Source organism: Dipteris shenzhenensis, chromosome 8 (genome assembly GCF_047967505.1).
Source record: "Dipteris shenzhenensis isolate YYH24624 ecotype China chromosome 8, Dip_SZ_1.0, whole genome shotgun sequence".
Lineage (NCBI taxonomy): Eukaryota > Viridiplantae > Streptophyta > Polypodiopsida > Gleicheniales > Dipteridaceae > Dipteris > Dipteris shenzhenensis.
The window spans coordinates 9,786,592-9,812,217 of NC_141603.1; the positions used below are offsets into that span (position 1 = coordinate 9,786,592).

The 25,626-nt window shown below is 38.2% G+C and overlaps 1 protein-coding gene across 2 annotated transcripts in view; it reads left to right on the forward strand.

Moving 5' to 3' along the window:
- Positions 1-24,229: 24,229 nt before the first annotated feature.
- EMB2654 (Tetratricopeptide repeat (TPR)-like superfamily protein) overlaps positions 24,230-25,626 on the forward strand; it is a 79,953-nt gene continuing 78,556 nt past the window's right edge. For both annotated transcript variants that reach the window (XM_087378253.1, XM_087378254.1), the window contains exon 1: positions 24,230-24,817. In XM_087378253.1, the coding sequence (XP_087234379.1) occupies positions 24,419-24,817 (399 nt within the window). In that variant the 5' untranslated portion in view covers positions 24,230-24,418. The remainder of the gene's footprint in view (positions 24,818-25,626) is intronic.

Genomic DNA, 25,626 nt, shown 5'->3' on the forward strand with positions numbered 1-25,626 from the left:
TTTTGTTTTATTCTTTTGCTCCATTGTTTAACATAGAAATTAAGATATTCTCAACCCCTTTTATAACTACAGTTTCCCTTAAGTTCCTTTGTAATTACGTAATGAGTTATTTGGCCTAACTTTTTAAACTATCCCACTTATTTGTTCTAGAAAAATTTTTTTAAAAGAAATTTGATTAAGTGCTTCATTTAGTATTTACACTTTTTGTTTAGTTATCTTTTCATAGCTTGATTTTTTTCTTTTTTGAGATTGTATATAGGTAATGTGTGGCCCTATTCCATTGGGTTTTTTGCTTATTTATGTTGTTTCTTTCTTTATTCCCTTAAGATTAATGTTTCCCTTTAAAAAAATTCTTACTTCTTAAGGTTATATATATAGGGACTTGTTTATAATCTTGCAAGCTTTTTTCTTTTAACTTTTATTTTGTCATTCTCATTTAATTAATTTTAAACCCCTTTTATAACTACAGTTTCCCTTAAGCTCCTTTGTAATTACGTAATGAATTATTTGGCCTAACTTTTTAAACTATCCCACTTATTTGTTCTAGAAGGTTTTTTAAAAAGGAAAATTGATTAAGTGCTTCATTTAGTATTTACACTTTTTGTTTAGTTATCTTTTTATAGCTTGATTTTTTTCTTTTTAAAATTGTATATAGGTAATGTATGGCCCTATTCCGTTGGATTTTTTGCTTATTTATGTTGTTTCTTTCTTTATTCCCTTTAAAAAAATTCTTACTTCTTAAGGTTATATATATAGGGACTTGTTTATAATCTTGCAAGCTTTTTTCTTTTAACTTTTATATTGTCATTCTCATTAAATGTATTTTTTATGGTTTCAACCATATGTATATGTATTTAATCATGTATAATATATATATATATATATATATATATATATAGGTTTGTGCCTCTTTAGTTTAATGTTGTTAACTTTCTAGTCGATTCTATTCTCCTTTTTTTTTGCATCAACTTAGTTTCTTAATTTTCTCTAATTCCTTTTCCTTATATCTCACAAACACTCCCTAATTTTTCTTGATTCCTCTTATTTTTTTTCAATTTCTTTCTTAAAGCTCTCTCTCTCTCTCTCTCTCTCCCATCCGCATCTTTAACCAATTTTCTCCTATTTTCTTCCCTATTTTATCCTCTTCCTTTCCCATAAATTTCCCTAATTTCACTTGATTTCCCCCTAATTATTTTTATTAAATATTTAAAACTAAATTTTTAAAATCATTTTTCCTTTTTTTAAAATTCTCTCTAGGCCCCTTTTCTTACACCTTTAAAGTCTACATCGAGCTGGTTAAGTTTGTGTTTAAGCCACTATTTTATTGTGACCCTGATAATAAGGGAGGGGTGTTTATGACACATGTTTCCCAATTAAAGTTAAGCTAGCTCTTAACATGTTTTCTTGTTGGATGGTGGCAGGTATGCAAACTCTCCTCTTCAATAAAAGAGATGCTTATCAAGACTTCACCAAGCTCCTTTTTTTTTTGCAAAAATGTTTTTTGCAAAAAATTATTGTCATTTCTTATCAAAGCTCTTATATACTTTTAAAGCAATTTTGTAGGTGCTTTACTACATACTCAAACTCTTCCTTAATTCTATAATGTTCTCTTTCTATCCCTTACCTTGACTCTTTTGTCTTTTCACTATGCAAAAGCAGTTGTTGTCTTGTCTTTCACACACATGTCCTTTCCCCTGCAACTCTGGATAGTTGCACATAGTACACTTAAGTCATTAAGGCCTTTTTTGGCTTCTTGACTCCTTTCTCTAACCTGTGTCCCGTTTTTCTTTCAAAAAGAATTTCATGGGATGTTTCGCTCCATTCAGAAGCTGTCAACAACCCTCTTTCGGCTCCTTCTCCATCCTCCCAAGCATATTTGGATGGTTGCACTTATTACATTTAAGTCATCATGGCGTTGCCTTTTGACTTAGTTCATTGCTAGCCGAGCAATTTTCTCTTTATTTTGGTTTTTTCTTCTTTCTAAGAAATCTTCCACCCCAAACAATTCCTAGATTAGCCCACTCCATCCTTATTATGGCTATCATATACTCTTTTTTCCCTTGGTTACTTGCAAAACTACCAGCTCCCATTGCTCCAAAATCACATGTCTTACTCAAGCACTTCTCTTACTCTTTTTCCATTGCTTGTTTGAAACTCCTAAAACATTACTAGTCCTTTTCGGGTAGACAGTAAGTCATCACACTAGGTGATGACCTACTGTCTCACCTAGTGTGTTGTATCCTACTGGGGCAAAGGTGGGTACACACACACACACACACACTTACTATTCTCTTTTTTCTTTTGCATCCATTGAATTTCTTAATTTTTCCTTTTCCTATTTTCTATAATTCCTTTCCCTTGAATCTCACAAACACTCCCTAATTTTTCTTGATTCCTCCTATTTTTTTCAATCTCTCTCTCTCTCTCTCTCTCTCTTTCGGCATCTTTAACTAATTTTCTTCAATTTTCTTCCCTATTTTTTCCTCTTCCTTTCCCATAATTTCTCCTAATTTCACTTGATTTTCCCCCAATTATTTTCATTATTTTTTTAAAACTAATTTTTTAAATCCTTTCTCCTTTTTTTCAAATTCTCTCTAGGCCCCTTTTTTTACACCTTTAAAGTCTACATCGAGCTGTTTAAGTATGTGTTCAAGCCACTATTTTATTGTGACCCTGATAACAAGGGAGGGGTGTTTATGAAAATTGTCTTCAAAATTAAAGTTAAGCTGGTTCTTACCATGTTTTCTTGTTGGATGGTGGGGCAGGTATGCAGACTCTCCTCTTCAATAAAAGTGATGCTTGTCAAGACGTCACCAAGCTCCAATTTTTTTGCAAAAACATTATTGTCATTTCTTATCAAAGCTCATATATACTTTTTAAACAATTTTGTAGTTGCTTTACCTACTCTCAAACTCTTCCTTAATTCTATAATGTTCTCTTTCTATCCTTTACCTTGACTCTTTTGTCTTTTCACTATGTAAAAAGGGTTGTTGTCTTGTCTTCCACGTGCACACACACACACACACACACGCACACACAAGAGCGTGTGTGAACATGCACATGCACATGCATGCATTCATGCAAACACCTCGCACGCATGTATACACACACACACACACACACTCTCCTCTCTCTCTCTCTCTCTCTCTCTCTCTCTCTCTAACCATGTGCCATGTTGGTAACCCTTGGCTGGGTTACCACTTGGTACATGCCACGTGCCACATTGCTTACTAAACCTTTATCAGGTTGTCTAGGGATGAGGTTCTTGTACAACTTTTCTTGAGGTAAGTTTTATCCCTTTCAAGTTATACTCTTTGGTGGAAATGTCATAACTACGCAATCGTTGTGCCTGGTGCATGATTGTTATAAGATAGTTATGGTAATTTCAGTATGTGTCAAATTACAGCGAACTATTTGATGATCACAAATGGAATAAACCACTTAAAAACACTTACAATATATTCCCTTTTTCAAATAATTATAGAGAGGCTTCCTCTTTCGGGTGCGGGGTAGGACACCACTTGATGGGTGTCCTGCCCCCATCTTGTGGTGTCCCCTCGGGTAAGGGTGGGTACATGTATAATGTTCTCTTTCTATCCTTTACCTTGACTCTTTTGTCTTTTTACTATGCAAAAGGGGTTGTCGTCTTGTCTTCCACACACACACACACATGCACACACAAGAGTGTGTGGACATGCACATGCACATGCATGCATTCATGCAAACACCACGCATGCATTCATGCAAACACCACGCATGCATGTACACACACACATTTCTTATTATTACACACACACACACACACACACACACCTGTGTTTTTCTCTCTCTCTCTTTCTCTCTTGCTCACACACACATACACATACACACACACATATTCACTCGTCCAATTCTTTCCCTACACACACACACACACACACACACACACACACACACACATACACACACAGAGTAACTGCACCCCATCACATACACACACACATACACATATGCACATACTAATACTCTTTGATAAGACTTGGGGTAACTCTGCAATCTCAATATGTATTTTTTGGCACTACTAATAATGATTTATGGCAGGACATACATGGGCTTCTCCATACTTGTTATTTTCCTTACCACATGATTAATTATGCCAGATTCCTCATCATAAGTATTGGTTAAAATCTAAATCTCATGAAAAGCGTCCCCTAAGCCCTACCCTAATCATACACACAGATGGGTTATTGCCTAACGATTTTCTTGCCTAGTAGCTTTGAGGGATCCTCCTAGGGTTGAGTTTTGATCTGCTTGACAATGAATAATTAAAAAATATTGCTAAAACTCATGATAATAATATATGGTGGAGGCTACTGTCCTACAATAATAATTGACAATCTATGGTCTTATGGATAAATATGCGGGCAAATAAGTGTAAATCTTCCCCTAGCCCTACAATAGTCATACACACACACACACACACATTTTAGCCCACTTTGAACTCCTCACACACATACACATAGATGTACAACTCACTAGCAAACCCAAAAGTCTTTATGACACCTTATGCTAAGCCCTAACGTATCCCTCACTTGGAGATCATGAGAAAGAGTTTCTTCAAAATGTATGTGTTAGAAGGAGCCAAAAATGCCTGACTTCTTTTTCACTACCCCTTCCCCCTCGGTCACCGCCCCACAATAATATTTGACTCTCGGTGAACCTATGGGGTAAACATTTGGGTAGCTAAGATCTAATAGATTTATGCATTACTTAAGTAGTTCACAGCTAAATAAAAAGATATGATTGGTTGGCATCCTAGGCCTACTTTGCGGTGCATATGAGGGGGATTTACTAGGAGATAGTTGCTCCCTATTTCTATAGCGCTCCCTCCCTTCTAGCTGTCAAATCCCTCCACTCTCTTCAACTTGTTCTGTACTGATTCGCCTCCTCCTCCTACTCTTTCCCTTGTGCTCATGGCCTCCTCTCAGGTTGGGTTGATTGCCTCTCATGATCTCTCTCCTCTCTTCTAACTACCTACAGGCTTATTACGTGATTGGCTTAGTTTGAAGTCCTCTCATACGCTCTCTCTTTTGTTGTGACACCATACACGGCTCCCTTTATTCTCCCATTGTTCTATACACTACGTCAATGCTTTGTCCTACCTATATTCATCTTCTTCTATGTAACTACCTAGACTATGTGCTATTGTTTATGCTATCCACCCACCCCTGTCGCTTGCTTGCATAGTGTGGCGCCATGCCACGTTATGGTTGTTGCGCCCCAGAGATGGAATGGTAGTAAAAAGGCTAGCTTTGTGGATACCTTTGAGTGCTAGCCTTCTCTTTCTTAGGCTTCTCTCTTGCCGTCCTATTGCATGTCGCCTCAGTCGCTGACCGTGACTTGCTTCTAGTGCATCATATGGATACCCTTGTGCAAAGAGCTCTGACTTATTGTTGCTCCTGTGGTGGTATGGGTTGGCTTTACGAATGTGCATGGCTGTTAGAAGAAAGATAGAATACATCGAAGCTTTCATGATTAACTGTGACTTGCTTAAGCACCATTTGCCACTCCGTGATCTACCTTACTTGCTACCATAGTCATATTGTGGCTAACAACGGCTAAGAGACAATAGTCATTACATGTGTTGAGAGTTGTAGTTAGCTAGTTAACATCTGGTGCTACTTGTATTCTTTAGTGTAATGGTACTATTTGGTTTTAATCCTTTTCGCAGTCATTCTTTGTTTGTTAGTTCTAGTGTTAGTTTTAGTGCTACATTTCATACGTAGTCCTATAGGTTAATTGGTCCTTGGTTCTCAAGAGCATTTGGTTTGATTAGTTTAAAGGTGAGTCTTTTGCCTCTTATTTGTTAGCTTTTTGTGGCATTTAGTTTTATAGGCGAGGTATTCTAATGTTCCTTCTAGCATACATTTGGAGGTACTTGGTGTTAAAGGCTAAGTGTTCTAACTAGCATTTGGTGTGATTGCTCTGAGTGTGAGTCTATAGTTTTGGCTAACTTATATTCTCGTATGTTTACTTTAGCAAATGCATGGGTGGTAATTATGCTATTTATTATTATTTTTCATCTTAAGTGTGATAATTAGTCCCATCTTCGCATAGGCAACATGGCATAGGTTGCTTCTGGAGACATTTGCTTGTGATATAATTTCTTAATGAGATCCTAACACAATGAAACGATTAATTATTTCATGCCTCCTATATGGAAGGCTAGATGATACATTTTTCCCTTTTGTTGTCTTCTTGTTGGCTAAGCTAAAGTTGCCTCCTCCATGGAAGGCTAGGTCTCTGCATGTTTTTATGTGGTAGACGCCTCCTACATGAAAGGCTTAAGAGTCTATCATGCCTTCTCTATGGAAGGCTAGGATTTTTTAATACATTATTAATGCATCTTATATGGAATGTAAGTACAGCCTCGACCTAAACAATTCATAAGTAACCACTAAGCTATGACACAATAGAATATGCTATTGTATGACTGGTTAGGATGTATACTTATGAATTGGAAAAGTTAACCTATGTTACATTTTTTTCGTGTAATGCTAAAACATTGTATGTTGACACAAAAGTTATTTCTTGATGTCAGTCTATGCCTCCTATTTTTGAAGGCTAGGTAAATTTTGCTTCTAGAATATGGCCATTCATAAGGCCTCCTATATGGTTGGCCAACACTTATGTCTTCAACATTTCATGATGTTCCCCTAGCTTTTTTCTAAGATACTGCTTTCTTACCCTTTATATTGACAAATGGACATCTCTTTTTAGGACACATCTGGCACGTATCGAAAGATGGCCCGCATGTTCATTAACTGGGATCTTGCTGCTATTGCCTTCATCAATAAAAAATTAGAAGAGGCTAGAAAAAATGAAAGAGGATAGCAAAGATGGATTGACAATGCATCATGCTTATACAAATGCTAGAATGCGACCCTATCTTCCTTGAAAATCCAAGAATTTGAGAAACTATGAATTCACTAGTATTGACCTAACTTGGGATTTGGCTCTTCCATGAGGTAATAAATTACTTTGTTTGGTTTACCCAGTAAGTAGCATCCACTAGTGCAACCTGCACTCTTTTTAATAAGAAATTATTTTGGATTTGTACTCTAAAAGGTCATGTTGCATGTTTTGCCTATACAGGCATCTACTTGTGATTTGATATTGTAATGAGTGCATAACACAATGACATAGTTAACTATTTCATGCCTCCTCTATGGAAGGCTAGATGAGTGGGTTTTAATACATTTTTCCTTGTTATTGTCCTTCCTTTTTTACCTGAAAAGGCTAACCTATGCTACACCTTTCCATGAAATGCTAGAGTAATGTCTGTTGTTTAAAAAAACCTTTTCCTATGCTGGTCTATGCCTCCTATATGGAAGGCTAGGTAATTTTACTTCTAGATGATTGCCATTCATCATGCCTCCTATATGGTAGGCTAAAACTTTTGTCTTTAATATTTCATGATGTCCTCGTAGTAGTTTCACTTTGCAAACGTGAGTCCTGATGGGTCTACTTTTCCTTAGGTAAAGCGATAACAAGCCAGGGTATGCAGGCATTACCTGTCTACCCATTTAAAACTCTGTTGTTCTAACAACTAGTTTTTTTTAATGGTGGTAGGTAAGTGGACCCTGACCCAGGAACCAAGACTACTGGATGGATTCGACATTTTGTTACTAGTTATACTCATATATCCATGTTACAATATGAAAAAAGCTTTTCCACCTTTATCTGAGCATCCTATGCCGTGTTGTTTATAGGTTTCTTTTCTTTAAACACACACACACAAAAGCCAATATCAAATTTGAGAAGACATACTAGGATACTACTAACGTCAAAATGTTATGCAGAAAAAACGTGGAGACTCCAATGCAACTACAAAAGGCCACGATTGAGTATGTCATGGGGTGTGAAGGATTAGACTTCACCTCATGAATTTTGCAAGTTCAATGAAATTTAATGCTTACTCCATGAACGACAGATAACTTTCACATGACATCCCTATTGTGAATGATTTGTATAGTCTACAAACAATTCGCATGGAAAACTTATATCTACTTCAATTTTGATTTATATTACTATGCCATTCTTTGCTCGTATGATAGATGTTGTGGTTGGATTTCTAATAAGTGGGAATTCTAAAGCAATTTCCATGTTTGGGTTCCCTTTGACTAATTTTTGAAGTTTCTCTAAGGGAGTGACTTTTCTAGGTGTTTTCCCATGTCTTTCTTTGGCCTCAGCCATTTGATTCCTTGTTGATGTGTAGAGTCGTTTCAGTGGATGTTTGTATGTGGTTCTTGTTGGAAGGTTCTATTTCGCTCATTTGATGTTTTTGGTTGCCCTTAATCTTGAAAAGTAGGTTTATATAAAGATTTCAAGTGATTAGCACTAGATATGTGCATCTCTTTAATTAATGAATGATTTGTGTGTGTTCTTGATTAATGGACTAAAATCATTCAATTTTTTAGCTTATGATTTAATAAAATGAGTGGTGATCTATTAGTCCTATAGGATAATATCATTTTAGGATGGTCTAAGTTGGTCTTGTTGTTTAATAGTTAGTGAAGCATATTTGATGCTTGCCTGATGGATAGTTGTGCTTGGACTTCATTATTGGTGGTTCTAAACTAAGTCAATAGAGGGGTAAAATTGGGCAAATTTCCTTTCATTGTTTTTCAATTTGGAGTAGTACTGTTCCTTTAGATCTTCTCAGAGGCATGGTAGTTTGATTTGTGTTAGGGGACCTTTAAGGTCTCTCTTAGTTCTCATCTCTTTCTTAACGGCCACCTTGCATTAACTTTGTCATTCCTCTCCTATTGATGGCTTTTGCTCATGAGCTTTGTCTTCTAGAGAGTCTTTAAGCAAGGCATGGGCTGTCACTACATGGTCGGTGACTAAGGTTTAACCAAAAGCTCCTCGTTTAAGCTCTTTTAGCCTAGAGGTTTTCCTTCAATCTCATGCATTGACGAGTGTTGGAAGTTCCTGGGTGTCTCCTTGATTGCATTACATTTGCTAGCAATGGGCTTCTCGTCTATAAGTTACTTTTGCTCTGCTCCATGTTCCTCCATTGTCTCTTTGGTTTTGGCCATGCTTGCATTGTTCTAGTCATCAACTGGTAAGGAGGATACCAAGTCTTCCTGTTTAGTGTCTTTCCTCGCAATTCTGGACTTGTCTGCTTGTTATCCTTATGTCTCTTGGCTAGAACTGGGTAATGCTCAATGCTCTCACTATAGCTCTATAGTTTGCCCTACGTGAGCTTTTTGGGCAAGGGGTTGGTCTCTGTTTGAGGTGATTTCTCTTGCCTTAATCCTGGAATCTCGCCACATCCTCGACCATTTCCCTTCTTTTGATGACTCTATAGCTCGGTCCGTCCTTCTTCAAATCTACCTATCATGTGGTTTGTGGGAGGAACCTTTGTTTCATCTAAAGAATTAGCACCTCCTTTATCGGCTTGTCTACTATGATTGGCTCTATCCTTTTCTTGGCACTTGGCATCCTTGTCTTTTGCATCGCCTGGGAATCAAATAAGTTGCAGTTGCTTCTTGTTGTTCCTTATCGTTGTTGGTCAGCTCCTTATTTGAATGTAGCTCATCAAATGTATGTGGTCGTGGTTTCACATGAGTGCTCAAGGCACTTGCAGAGTATCACATTTAGGTGCCCTTGTTTGTTGTGGTGTTTGGCCTTGAAATAAAGTAGGTTTATGTGTGGTGTGTCATGGCTATAAATTTCTCTTTCTTCAATTCATTTTGAGACCTTCGATTCCCTCGGCTGCATTGGTGGTCGTCTCTTGACGTTTCGGCACTGGAACAACAAGTTGGAGGCTTCTCTCTTGTCTATCATCATTCGGATTCTGCTTGTCATTGGCTACTTCGTTAGTATTTTGAATTGTATTTATATGATGGATTTATTTAATGTGATTATCATATTTATTTAATTTGGTATTTGTGCTTACTCCTCTTGTATGGTTTATAGGCATAAAGATTCTTATAGATTGGACACACAAAGACTTACTAAACAAAATATGTCTTGGCACATCGGGAAATACATCTTATCCAACGATGACATTACATACATCGACAATTTCTACATCAACTTAAACAACAAAATGGCATTGGACAATGTGCATTTGATGACTCATAGAAATGGGCATTTCTAGTAATGTTTCAGTACAATGTCACAAGAAAGACAAAAAACAAAATAGATGTATACTAGACATAACATCGTCAAATTGTGGTCTTTATTTTAATTAAATGTGACATTGATAACAACTGGGGAGATGCTTTCTAAACCTTCCTTCCCAATGTAACATATATTGTTGTAATAAAATGTTATGTTGGATGGTGGTAGGTTAGTATCTCTCCTTCAATTAATATGACAAATTTCACAAAATTTGACGAGTATACTCGGGTATTTATATCATCAATATTACTTTGATTGATATTTGGATTTTTGGAAATTTCTATAAAGACAAGTATTAGAAAAAGAAATTTACCATTCGCTTGAAATACCGCATGACAATTTGAAGCATTGTATTATTATACAAAATGATGCTTTGAATGTGATTTGTATTGAATCAATATGTTGAATTAAAGTTCAATAGTGTAGAGAATCGGTTTGCATGTCTTGTAAACACACACACAAAGCTTACAAGTATCCTCAATAGGTCAGTAAGACAAATGATTTTTTTGAAAAAATCATAAACAAACCATTAAACTAAAACAAATGTATGCAATGTTATGGTTGGCATGCAGATTTGATGTCTTTGGGGTATGATACACCTTTACTGTCCCCTTCCCCAATTACCTAGGCATTCTTAGTCATCATATTAGACTTAGAGTTTCATAAGAAAGTCCAAGAGCTTGACTTAAATACCTTTAAAAATGACCTCAAATCTCCTCTATTGCTTCTTGCACAACTAGCAGTAGAAGATTGGTGCAAACTCTGGCACTTGAATCACACTGACAAAAAAGATTCACTCATAAAGCTGGTGCAGATTCAAAATCAGCTTGAAGAGTTGATAATCCAAGATGAAAAAGAACAAGAGCATTTTATGATCACAAGTCCCCAGTTAATGAAAAGGTCTTTCAAAATCCATTGAGTAAAGGATATGTCTTCTACATATTCAAGAAAAGAGAGACTATTTGGAGACACGTCTCTTTGCCCAGTGGGCACTCATAGCATAATAGCGATGGATGATCTCACTCAAGCCAAAAGAGACACAAAGATATTGTGGGGGTTAAAGGCCACTATACCTTAACCTCGGTTATGTACAATACTCAAACACACATATATATATATGGATGACATAGAAGACTAGGGTGTTCTGCACCAACCAAAACTTATGTAGCTCTCTTCTGGCTCTCCCTCTCTCTCACCCTCTTCTATTTCGCTTTCGTTCAGAGCACTCTCAATTGGTATTAAAGCTATCATTCCTTACCTTCTTGCCACCCTTTGCTTCCCTACTACTATGGAAGCTTGCAGGAGAGCTTTTATTTGCTTGTGGCTTCAAAATAAAGGAAGGGAATCTCGTTTTTCTTGCTCTATAGCAGTGATTTTCAGCCTGTTGCCTTCTTTATAGAGCTTGTTTCTTGCTTGTTTCCAGCCCAAGAAGGTTTATCTTTGCCCGTAGTTGCTACATGGAGTCTCCTCCTACCCATGGGAGCTATATTTTGACATATACTAGGTTGGTTTTACTGTTTGGTGTGTATACAATAGGTCGCCCCTCATGTTCGGATAGTTTGTTAAGACTGGTAGGTCATCTATTATCCCCTGGGAAGCAAAAAGGACTTACTACAGCGTGATTTCAACTTGTGTTTTGTTGTTTTTTGGCCTTCAGAAGCAAAAAAACGAGTTGCTTTCTGGAGAGATTCTGCTGCACTTGGAGGACATCAGCATGAGTAGCCAACAGTAACTAAGCAAGTTTGGAGCAAGAAAACAATGTGTGTCAAGTTTCTGATCCTCTTCTATGTTTCGATGCTCGTGTGCTTGACCGGCTCGTAGAGACTATTATTTCTAATTCTGTCAGTTTCGGTGGACTCAAGAGTCCGAAAACTTTTGTGTTGCTCATCATTCACACTCTGATGGTGTTTACAAACTGTTCTATTGCATTCCGGAGGCCCAAAAACCCTTTCTTGTTAGCTCTTGTGCAATTCCGTGGAGATTTGGAGAAGTCTCGTTTCTTTGAGGCATTAAATTTTTTGTTTCTCTATCAAAAATCCATTCAAAGGTTCAAACCTTTGATTTTTTTATTATAGGTCAATTGCAAGGGTTGACTCCCCGTATCCCATTCATCAATTGGGATTTTGGAGCTCTAGCAGAAGATAGATATTTGCAAATTTACTTACTGGGTCTGATTATGCAGTGACGCCCATGTTTTGAGGCATCCCAGGTTCTATTTTCACTAGTGGTCATTGCCGTGGGGTCGTGATTTTTTGAATATACCTTATGCAAATTACTCTGGTTGTAGTGTGAGCCATGTGTGCTCATTTGTGGTTTGCACCGAGTTGCAATGGATGCTTTACAAGCCATTTGGATGCATTGCAATCCTTATTGGATGCGCTGAGAGGCCTAGATTGCCTTGCAGGATGCTTTGTTAATGGACGTTTAGCACACAGATGCTATTTTATGCTAAGGGATACCTTTGACACATTGCAATTGATGCACCTGATAGTGCTATGCTCTCTTGGATAAGATATTATTGATACATATGCCATTGGACAATGTTTATGCTTGAGGCATTTGGCTCTTATTGGCATTGGATTTGCCATTGTTTTGTCATTGTAAGTTGACATTTTCTTTTCGGCCAGATTTGCTCATATGGATGCATAGCATATGCACATGAGTTAGATGCATTTTGATGCTTTGAGCCTTACGTTTTGGTGACACTATCCTCCATTAAGAAAGACATATTTGGGTGCACCTGATATTTGGTGTGATTTCTCTCTTGCAAGAACTAGCATTTGGGATTTTGCTTTATTACATCATGGCATCCTCTTGCATGTCTGAAAACGAGTTTTCCAACATTAAAAAGTTTGATGGGACAAACTTTTCTTTGTGGAAAGAATGGATAAGGGATGCGCTTATTCAAAAGAACTAGATTAAACCCTTGATAGGGATTGAAGATATATCTAAGGATGATTGGAATGAGTTGGATGCATTAGCAAAGTCTACTGCTAGACTTTATCTTGTAGAGTTAGTTTATTTCACAGTTGTAAATGAGCAGAATACGGAAGATTTGTGGAAGAAATTATGTGCCACTTATGAGAAGGAAATTGCCTCTAATAAAGTTTACCTCATGAAGAGGTTGTTTGGGCTGTAGATGAAGGAAGGGGTCTCCATTGCTTCTCACTTGAATGAATTCAATATTATTTTCAGCCAGCTTCAGGCTCAGAAGCTGAATTTTGATGCGGAGACTAAAGCAATATTCTTCTTGTGTTTATTGCCATCCTCATGGGATACCTTCTGTACATCTGTCAGTAACAATGCACCTGGTGGAGTATTGAAGTTTGATGATATTGTGGGTAGCTTGTTGGTTGAGGAGATTAGACGAAAGTCTATGGATGGAAACAAGTAGGATGCAGCCTTAAATGTGCAAAGGGGCAGATCACAGTTTAGGGGGAAGTCCCAAGAAAGAGGGAAGTCTTGTAGCAAATCTAGGGCACGGAACATTGAGTGTTACCACTGTGGCAAGAAGGGCCACATGAAAAAGGATTTGTACAAGCTAAAAAGAGAGCAAAAGGATAAGAAAAAGAATGCAAATTGGGGTGCAAATAAGAAGGAAGAGTTGCATCATCAATGAATGTCACATAGTATTCAGCCCTGCCTAATGATCGTGTAGGCATGGGACCACATACATCTAAATGCACCAGATCAATCTTTTCAAGGTCTTTCTTTCCCCTTCTTTTATGGGCTGATTTAGTCTACTTCCCATAGAGACAATGCTCACAAAATTCAAAGTAAAAAAAACTCAAATGCAGTACATAACCCAAACGGCATGAGAATTTCATTCCATTCTAGCTCATGTGCCCCAATCGACAATGCCACAAATAAGTATTTGATTGCTCGATTATTGCAACAACATGATAAGACACCCCTGATACATGTAAAGGGATACAATGTCCCACACTTGGCACCTCTTGCCAAAACCATAGAGCCCTTCACTAGAATCCAAAATCTAATTTTGGGAATATGCATCATCTGAAGTGGTAAGCAAGTCTGCAACAACAGGTAGACTAGACATGAAAGTATGGGCTTATGCGATAGCTTGAAGGAGCGATGTGTTCCAAGTATTTCACAAATGGCTAGCTTTGGTTGAAAATCAATTAGGTAGAATGCTTAAATGCCTACAGACTGACAATGGTGGAGAGTAGCTCTCTCATGACTCTCAGCATTTCTGTGATACACATGGGATCAAGAGGGAGCTCATGTCCCCTCATACTCTAGAGCGAAATCTAGTTGCAGATAAGATGAACCGCATCATTCAGGAAAGTTTGCATGTATGCTTTCCAATGGAAGTCATCCTAGTGGTTTTTGGGCTGAGACAATGAAGATTGAAGTGCATGTAATCAATAGATCACCTAGTAAGAGTTTGGATGGTGGTATTCTTGAAGAGGCATGGAGTGGCAAGAAGCCCTCTTACTCTCATTTACATATATATGGGTGTGAGGCATATGCACATGTGCCAAAAGAGCTTTGGAAGAAGCTAGATCCTAAGCCTAGGAAATGCATCTTTCTGGGTTATGGTGAAAGTGGAGAGATGGGCTATCGTCTTTGGGATCCAGAATCAAAGAAGATTATACGAAGCCATGATGTGTTCTTCAATGAGAAGAAGATGCATAAGACACGCATGAGAGATGTGGAAACGAGGAGAATTGCTTTCTAGGATGTGAATCCACCTGCATATGTTGATAGACAACAAGTTGTCCATGCACCAAATGTGCAATAAATGGTGCCACCATGTAGTCCCATAGCTACACAATCAAGGGTAGGTGATGGATCATCTATTCATGGAAATGATGAGCCAAATGTGGCTAATATGCAAGTGGGACAGCAAGCTGAAATGCTTTTGAGATGATCAGTTAGAGTGTCTAAACTGCTTGAGAGATTAAATCCAGGGGCAGCCTATGTGATGCTTATTGATTGTGGGGATTCTTCTTCTTATAGAGAGGTTATGATGCATGAGTATTAGTGTAAGTAGGAGTATGCTATGCAATCAGAGATAAGTTCACTCATGAAGAATAATACTTAGGACTTGGTTTCTTTGCCACATGAAAAGAAAGCATTGCCATGTAAATGGGTCTACAAGATGAAGGTCACAGGTGATGATGTGCCTAAGTACAAGGCCCGTTTGGTTGCTAAAGGGTTCAAACAAGAGAAGGGTGTGCAATTTGATGAGATCTTCTCTTTAATTGTGAAGATGACCACACTTAGATGCATAATTGGACTTATGGCTATAGAAAATATGGAGCTTATGTAGATGGATGTCAAGACAGCTTTCTTGCATGGGGATCTGCATGAGGAAATTTACATGGTACAACTGGAAGGATTTGAAGAAAAGGGCAAAGAACATTTCGTTTGCAAGCTGAAAAAGAGTCTCTATGGCCTTAAGCAAGAGCCTAGAGAGTGGTATCAAAAGTTTGATGCTTTCATTCGGTCCTGGGGTTTCATAATAAGTGAGATTGATCACTGCCTCTACACTAAAAGGGCTAAGGACAATAGTCTAATACTCCTGGTACTTTATGTGGATGATATGCTATTGGCTAGCAAGAATAATTATGAGATAGATGCATTGAAGGCCAATTGCATGATGCCTTTGACATAAAGGCTTTGGGACCTACAAGTCTCTTGGTATGTGCATCACACATGACCAGAGTAGGAAACTCCTTCGGCTTTCATTGAAGGAGTATGTTACAAAAATATTGCAACATTTCAATATGGAGGGGGGGAAGGCAGTAAGTACTCCATTGCCTCCATATGTAAAACTAAGTTAGGAAGATAGTCCCAAATCCAATGAGGAGAGGGCTATGAAGGCCAAGGTTCCTTATGCATCAACAGTTGGGAGTCTTATGTATGCTATGATAGCTACTGGACTGGACATTGCATTTGCTGTGGGAGTTGTTAGCCGGTATATGGCTAATCCAAGAAAGAGGCATTGGGAGGCAGTTAAGTGCATCAATAGGTACATGAAGCGTAGCAAGGAGATGTGTATCTTCTTTGATAGAGGTGAGATGCATGTACTTGGGTACACAGATTCAGACTATGCAGGGCAGATGGATATTAGGAGATCCACTTCTGGTTATGTATTCACCTTTGCAGGTGGTTTAGTGTCATGGTATAGTATCGTGGATGTCTTGCACACAGAAGTGCATTGCTTTGTCTACCATAGAGGTCGAGTATGTTGCAGCCACAGAGGATTGCAAGGAGGCTATATGGCTTGATCGGCTAGTGGGTAATTTGGGGATTCATACAGGGTGTACCGACATTGCATAGTGATTCCATGAGTGCTATTCAGCTAGAATGAATCCAGTCTTTCATGCAAAGACTAAACACATTGAGGTCAGGTACCATTTTATCAGGGAGGTACTTGAGGACAAGCGCATCTGCAGTCATTTTTTGATTGTTGCACTAGTAAGTCATCATCCACTAAAGCATTCTCTTTGATATAGTATAGTGAGATACAATAGCTTTCCATGCCCCCTCTCTATACCCGAGCTAGAGGATTGAACTAGGGAACTATGTTCATGATGACAAGGTCTAGCTGTTGAAGTTGGAGTGGTTTTCTTTGCTTTAAGGTTTTGTCCTATGGCTCTAAGGGCTCTCCCATATCCCTTGCCATAGTATGCCTGCTTTGGGCAAAATGAAATTTTTACTTTTCTCTTTTGGTTGCCCTCATAAAAGGTAATGTGTCCAATAGGCTTAGGATCCTTTTAATAAACTTGATTCCTTTGTTATCACCCCAGGAAAGAGATTTGTGTTTTGTTCTCAACAAATATATTTTACTTTATGAATTCTCCAAAGTGTGCAAATACTAGCGATGCCTTAACTATTGGTCTTGCATCATTTGCAAACCACATGATTAGCGTCAGCATTTTAATTTTTAAGGACTCACACTTCATCAATTTAATAGATGGACATAGAAAGTTTCATGTTTCATCCAGATGCTTCTTTTCTTTTTGTCCACTCTCTACCTCATAAGTTTTGACCGGTGAGAACATGCCATATGGTAAAGCATAAAAAATCTCAATTACTATATTTTCACGTGCTATTTGTCGATGGAATTTTAGAAAACATCTCTATAAAGAAGTTATTCCAAAATGCGTTACAAAAATTCAATGTGAATTTTGACATGAACATATGGGATAATGTTGGCTTTGGATGGAAATTTCACTATTTTGTGAATTTCATAACAATGAAAAACCAAAATGTGCATATGACTCACCATGGCTAAGGCCATACATAGAGAGGGAGTTTGGTCATGTAGCAACATGTGACTTGAAACTAATTCAAGACATAAGACTTTGAGAAATGATTCAAAATGGTATGAATCATATTCCACTAAGACCATATAACTTACAAGAAGTAAAAAATAAATTGATATCTACATGGAATCAATTTGTAGAAGTCCTATGTCCAAGCCTAGCTAGTGAGAAGATTATCAAAATCATTAATGATGACCTTGATCAAATATACAAAAACACAAATTCTCACAGAAGTCAAGTTGTCTCACTACACATATAAAATAAAATAAAATTAGAAGAGCTAACCAAAGATTTATATCTTTGGTACATGGATAAGGTACAAAACAATGTAGCTTATGTATGCAAAAAATTAATATGACAATTAGCTCTTGAAAGATTAGAAGGAGAAGACTTCACTTGCAGTACTAAAACAATAGAGGAAATATGCACAAACATGTGTGAGATACAAGAATCAATATATCCACATATCAAGGTGGTATCAAAATCCTTCCATACATAACTGCATCATATAAGGCACACAAAAAATCATTCACGTGGATAATGTATGCCCATAATTTTTGTTTCTCTCAAACGGAAGTCATGATAAGTTCACTTCTTAAAACATGCCAAAATCCACTACAAGAAGCTTGTAAAGACTTACAAGCTATAATTTTTCTACAGAGTGGATCAAGCTGCTATAGTTATTGGTGGATGACAGATTCTTATGAATTTGCACTAAATCATTTAAAGCATATTTATGGTGTCATATCTGTGGATATAACAAATTTTATGGGGAGATTCCACTAACGGGAGAAAATGGGTTGCAAGCAATATTGGAGAATGTAATTACCCTCGCATTCAAAACACAAATAATAAACTGGTTCACTGAAAACAAGTTCATATGTTAGGGAGATAGAGTATGGAAACTAGTAAGAGGAATACCAAAGGGATTCTCATGCTCACCAATATGGTGTAACCTCTACCTCTTCTACTTTGAATTTACATTCTTTAAAAGATTGATGAATCTTGGAAGGTGGGATCTGATAAATATTTTTCAACATTCATTCAAATTCATTGATGATATATGTCTGATCAATGGAACAAATGCACTAGCATTCATAAACAAGTCAGCAAAGCTATCCAAGGATAACTTTTTCTGATATATCCAACAAACTTTGTGGATATCAATCTAGAAACAAAAAAATTTGCCCAAAATAAGAAAGGAAAAATATTTGGACACGAACAACATTCCTAAATACGGAAGTATGTGTCATGTCTATTAGCTTTAGAACATATTTTATCATGAAGTATGAAAAAAGATACAATTTACCATTCAAAATAACAAAATTCATATGGAAACTATCAAATCGACCTACCTCATATTCATATAAGGTCATAATATCACAGATTCAACCACTTCTCTACATATGCAATGATAAAGGAGATGCGACTAAAAAAATTTGTAAACTAATAAAAGAATTATGTACAAATGGTTTCCAAATACCATGACTAGTATAAATAGTGAAAAAAGCACTATATTAAAGAAATTTATAGTGGTCAGCTGTGATCTACAAAAAAAAGAAGCAATACTAGGTAAGCAAATAGGTGCTCATTGTTGACAGGCTAACCACAAATTAGGTAGTCAATAATGACGCCTAGTGTGGTTCAATCATGACATAACTCAACAAATAAAATAATAATTGAAATAGCCTATTGTGAGGGACAAATGGCAGGTGTGCACACGCATGCACAAGCACGCGTGCACACACACACACAAAATTTGATTATTAAATGTATCTCTCACACACAGACACTTAATTATTTACACACACACACACACACACACATGAATACGTCCCCAACTATGAATTATTCTTTTATGTACCCCTGTGAAATCTTCCCTTTACACTTTCTTTTTAACCACCCCACATACAAAGCCCACTAAATGTCCCATACCTCCTCTAATCCCTTCTCAACCCATGCACTCATTCGCTCCTTACTCCACTTGTGACTCAAACTTCACCACTTGTGGCTAATATTTTTTTTAAATTATCCAAGAATCCATATGGTTGTCTATATTCCTAGGTGAAGCGATAACAAGCCGTGAGCAACATGCATTACGTATCTACCCAAACGTAACTGTTCTAACACCTAGTTTGTTTGGATGGTGGAAGGTAATTGGATCCCGACCTTGGAACTTGGACTACTTGAGGATTCGACATCTTTTTTCAATATTATGTTTGTCAAACTCAATATTATTAAAAATTCTTAATTTTGGTCGAAATTTTTGCAAACTCCATTTTTCACCTTAGATGTCTCAAACATTTTTTCCTTATATGTTCCCTTTTTCAACCTTTATCCAATTGATGGAATTAATTGTATGTCTCAATTATTGATGGGACTTTTAGATCTAAAGACACACTTTGATTTCCCAACTAGGGGCTAGTGCCATACAATTAATTCACATCCATTGGATAATTCTTTAGCATGGATAATCTCTAGTCATGTTGTGATCCGCCTTATTTTTTACTAACTTTTATATCTATTTTGCAAAAGTGGTTTATCGATATCCTTGCTTCAGCTCATTTCAGCCTCTCCCAGTGGTTCTTGATCTTAAAAAGGTGATTGGTGAGCTTTGACTAGAGATGATGGATTTGAATAATAAGGCAACAAGATCTTCTATGATAAGCCAAGGATAACTTGTCATTGTCAAAATCACAAAGGGCATTATCACTCAAAGTTCCCTAATCCTCCATTTGTGCAAGTTTTGGAGAAATCTAACATTGAGATGGAATCTTTAGATGTGGTATAGATTATTTATAGGAATGTAACTAGAAGAAAAAAAGAGTACAAGAGGTATGGCTCTCCTTTGCTTATGTGACAAAATGTGTCTTTCAATTAGAAGGAGTCTTTGATTATTTATACGGTCTATCAGTACCATCACTGTTAAGTTGCATTAACACTTATTCCTTTAAGTGCCCTTTCTCCCCCTTCAAAAAATATAGATGCCAAAGCATTAAATGAGTTGTTTGTTGAAGGAAGTGCCAATGAGTTAGAAGGTTTGATGGTGGATGTTCTTCATATTGAGAGTGATAATCTTGGTTAGTGATACATCCTAGAACCTCTCACAAATTGATGCACTACATCTTATCACCAATGAGAATATGATTGATGATGATCTTCATGGTATGCTTGATGAGTTTGTGAACGATCCATGAATATTGGAAGATGCTAGTCCCAATATGTTAATGGTAGATGCATGCGCAATAGAATGTGAAGAACTCACCCAAAGTATCATACTTTTATGTAGCAAGGATTATGAGTTCCTATTGCTTGCAAAGATGAATGTTAAAGTGTATGGGGTGAGCATACTAAACATATGTTCATTAGACCCAAGTACCATAGTATCCAAGAAGAAGCTACTGAGCCTAAGGAGCTAAATGATGCACAAGTCACGAAAGAGACTTCATAGAAATTTCTTCCACTACGGATTATGACATTGTGCCAAATGAGCATGATGATGTGGAGTAGTGGTTGCAAAATGATGAGGATTGCATTTTGAAGTGCATTGATGATTCCCACCTTGGGATGCCAATTAATGAAAAGAGAATTGGATATAAAATGAGGTAGGTGAGCAAGGAAAGGCCCCCTCCCATTGCATACACCTTCCATTGTACATATCCCCTCTATTGTAGGCCACCTTCCTCTCCAACTTAGTTATGAGGAATAATCTTCTTCCCACATGGAGCCTCTCAATTTTCCTCCATCTTGTTAAGAACCATGCAAATTTCACTCTTCATAAAGGACTAAAAGGGCATAGGGAAACTCCCTAACCCTAACACCTATGCCTTTATAGTCCTTTATGAAGAGTGACATTTGCAAAGGAGCCCGCACTTGCCATCAACTTTTGTGCAAACACCTATTTGATTTTTATGCCACATTGTGATAGATGAAAAGTTATGTGGCTTTGAAGAAATAGGCAAAAAGTCTTTGATTTAGATTTGATTTAAGACCCCTTTTTGCCACATGGCTTTCATTCACGCTACCACATGGCATTTTGTAGAGATGTCGTCACATGTTGTCATAGGAGGTTGCAACTTGCCATGTGGACAATCATGGCTTTGCAAATGGTGGGATGGCACATGTTATCTTATGGCTATGCCACATGTCTGCATATGGCATTCCCATGTGTTTTCATAGGGTATCACGTGTCATGAGAACGAGCTGGCACATCTTCTAACCTACAATTAAACTTTGATGTTTTTTTGTTTTATCCTTTTGTTCCTGTCATCACTGTGAAGGTGGCATCTCTACATGCCCAACCATAGGAAGCCTTAGTGCGGGGAGGGGAGTCTAGTGACGAGGGGGTGGGGCAAATGGAGAGGCTATGGGGTGTGAGGAGAGGTAAGGAGGTTGAGTTACAAATCATGAGGGGGTCATGCATTGTGGCTGAGCGTTGATGGGGGGAAGGTTGAGTGGAATAGAAAGGAAGAGAGGGGGGTTATTGAGCATGAGGATGGGGATCATTGGGCACTCAATTAATGAGAGGGTGGAGCAACTGTGCATAGCTGCAAAGTGAGCCAATGGGTGTGGAGAAGATTGAGTGCAACTAGGGGGGGACAATTGTGAGAGGGTAGTTGTGAGAAACATTAGAGCAAGGAAGAGTAAGTGCAATAGAGAGGGAAATTATGAGATGCATCAAAGAAGGGAGAGGTGAGGCTGAGTGAATCAGGGGAACGAGAGTGAGCATAGGGGGAAACGCGAGGAGAGGGGGCGTGAGTGATGGGAGTGAAAGGTAACAGAGAAAGAGGGGATAGTGGGGTAGAGAAAGAGAGGGGGGGGAGGATCAAGAGAGAGAATGAAAGGCATTGCAAGGAATTGTGAAGAGGACAAGGGATATAGATGTGAGAGGGGGAAATATACAAAGAGAGAGATGGGGGTAGAGGGGGAATCGGGAGAGAGAAAGTACAAGGGCAAAGGAGAGGAGGCTCGAGAGGGGAGATGAGAGTAGAGGGGGAGAGGAGAGGAGACTCGAGAGGGGAGGGAAATTTAATCACAAGTGGGGGCTTTGTTCCCTCCAAAAAAATATTTAAAAAAAAGGAATTCCACAAGATTTTTTTTTTCAACACCAACATAGAAAAGGAATAAGGGGGAAAAAAGAAAGAAAGAAAAAGAAACCATGATGAAAGGAGGTTAAGGAAGCCACAAGTATGAGGAGGTTGTCATATCCTAGCAACCACACCAAATTTGTGAGTGATTCTCAAGCCACACCATATCTCCACTTAGCAACCCATATCTATGCAAGACATAACCAAAGGAGGAAGGGCAAGAGAGAGTCAATTCGAGAGCAATGAATGGGTGAGAAATATACACATGGGGAGGGAAGAGAGATATACATAAGCAGGGAATGAAAGTCGTGGAGGGAGATGGAGGAAAATGGAGAGACTCGATGAGGGAAAGAGAAGAGTCTTTATAGCTAAATCGAAGAGAAAGGTGGCATATAAAAGAGAGGGGATATGTACAATGGAAGGTGTATCCAATGAGAGTGGCCCTTTCCTTGCTTGCATACACTCATTTACAGCCGATTCTCCCTTCATTAATTGGCATCCCACATGCACAAGTTGGGAGCGAGTCTCTTCCATTTGGGAATCTTTGCCTAATATCTATCAATCAGGTGCAACACCCTTAGCCCTATTTTCCACATAAATCAAGATGCTATCTCCTAATTCAAGAGTGGATGACCCACTGTCTTGGACCCTTACTTTGTTTTATTATGCATACAAGCATCTATGAGGACAAGTGGACTTTTGTTACAAAGATGCTTGCCACATCATCCTACTTTCCCCTTATAAAACTATTATCCCTTAGACTATGCACAACCACTCCATTCAATGCACACATGGGGCCTTTCACATGGAAGGGTTGGCACAAGAGAGAGCTTGCCACCTCAACCATTGGTCCATATCCATGTTGTTCCATATTATACATGCCACATTATATTACACACATTCCAAATAATCACAATCAATTGACCTTTTTTTATCATTCACGAGTGCATGCATGAGTATGCATGCTTGCACGTGTGTGTGTGTGTGCATGCGCGAGTGTGGGTATGCATGTGTGTACGTGTGCATGTTCGTGTGTGTGTGTGTGCGCATGCGCATGTGTGTGTGCAATCGTGTGTGTGTGTGCACGTGTGCATGCATGCATGCATGCGTGCGTGTGTGCACGCACATGCACGTGCAAATATAAAAGTGCCTGGTGGTCTACAAAAAATACAAATTTGTTTCCCGACAAGTAGCAGTGAAACTTCTTGATGGCATAAACGGTTACAAATTTTTGACTTCCAACCAAGGTCAAAATGATTTTCCCGACATTCATGACCATTGTGGCCTTAGGCGTGAGGATGAGATTTTTGAAGATCACCCTTTCTCCCCTAGATGGTACGTCAATTCTTGGAATCCATGTGAGGTTCTAAGCGAGGTGAAATTTTCCTAAAACCTTACTCATGTCCTACATATCTACACTATACACTTTAGAACTCGACGCTCTCTCTCTCTCTATACACATGTCACCTTCAAAAAGCGCCCAAAAATGCGGCTATTGTATGGCGATTTAGCTTTGCCCAAGCACAAGGGCACATGGCAGCCCACCAAAATTCGACCACTAGGCTAACAAGCCAATAGTGACACTCTCCTTTGCCACATAAACTATCATTTAAGACTATTCTTTCATTTCATTCATGCTTCACTCCTAGGGATGTGAGACCTATCATCTGAGACTATTCGTTCATGCTTCAGTGCTTGGGATGCAAGTGAGATGCGAGACGAGGTACAATCATGTTGTTCCCCATCAAAGCATGGGTGAGTAGGTCTCGTACTAGTACTATCCAATACACAAAGAGCCTCAAGTGTTCTTGCTCAACTTGGGCACTTCTCTAACTTAGCTACTTGAATGCCAGTAGCCCGGATATGGCTACCTCAACAAATTCGCTATCGTTCTTCGATTCACTGCTGCCATCTCTTGAATTGCCTCCGGTGTGCTCCTTACTGTCTCGCCGAGTTTCATTACCTGCTTATGGGCCGTTTTTAGCCCGTGCCCAGATCCCCGAGTTGGTTTCTCAACATGTTCACGCCCATTTCGTGGACTACGACAAAGGGATTTACGTTGCTTCCCCCAAACCGCCAGTCCATAGCGATAATAAGATACCCAAAAGATACAGGAGGTCTTCAAATAAGGATCAACATGCATGGGACATTAGTGAGCTTGTACAAAGGATCCTTGCACTGAAGCATTGGGAAGACGTCGATATCATTCTTAACCATTGGGTTGGTCGATTCAATCGAAAGAACTTTCCAGTTTTGATCAAGGTATCCACCCCCCAGCCCCCGTCTCTGATTTCATTTTTTCATGAGCTTGTGTCAAAACTAATCTTTGCAGGTATTAGTAAGTATAATCTCTCCTGAACGCTCTCTGTGCTGCTCTTTGGTACCATAATGTCTACTTCGCCAATCGAATGTGTAAAACAGAAGGCACACGCTTCTCCACAGGATTTAAAGTATATATATGTGTGTGTGCACACGTGTGTGTGGATATATATATATATGTGCGTGTGTATGTACGTAAGTACGTTATGTAAAATTTGTTAGCACTGCCTTCTAGACAGAGCTATCGTTTCACTTTTCTTAAAAAGTGTCCCACACCATTTTTTGCCACGTGGCCCCCTACTATTTTGGTTCTCTCTCTTACGGAGTTTGCAAATCATTCGAACTTTCCTATACACGGGCTTTCATCATAGGTGTTGCAAATTAATCATTCATTCATTCATCTTGACAATTTTTTTCCTTTGACAGAACCAATTGAAGGCAGTGCTCACGAGTACTTGTACTCACTTGTTTCTGAAGCTTTTCCTCCCACTCCCTTATTTTATGATTTATTAGCATTTTAAATTTTAAATATACAAATAGAAAATGAACTAATTTTAAAATATGGACAATAATTGTTTCCTTGTGTTTGTGTTGGTGTTTCCTGTGTTTTCGTATATGTACGTGGGTTTATCTTTGTTCCCTTATGCTCATTCCTCCTCTTGGGGTTAATTTAACCTAATTTAACTCTCTCTCTCTCTCTCTCTCTCTTTCTAAGTGGCAATTAGCCCCTACATCATAGGAACTGGCTAAAT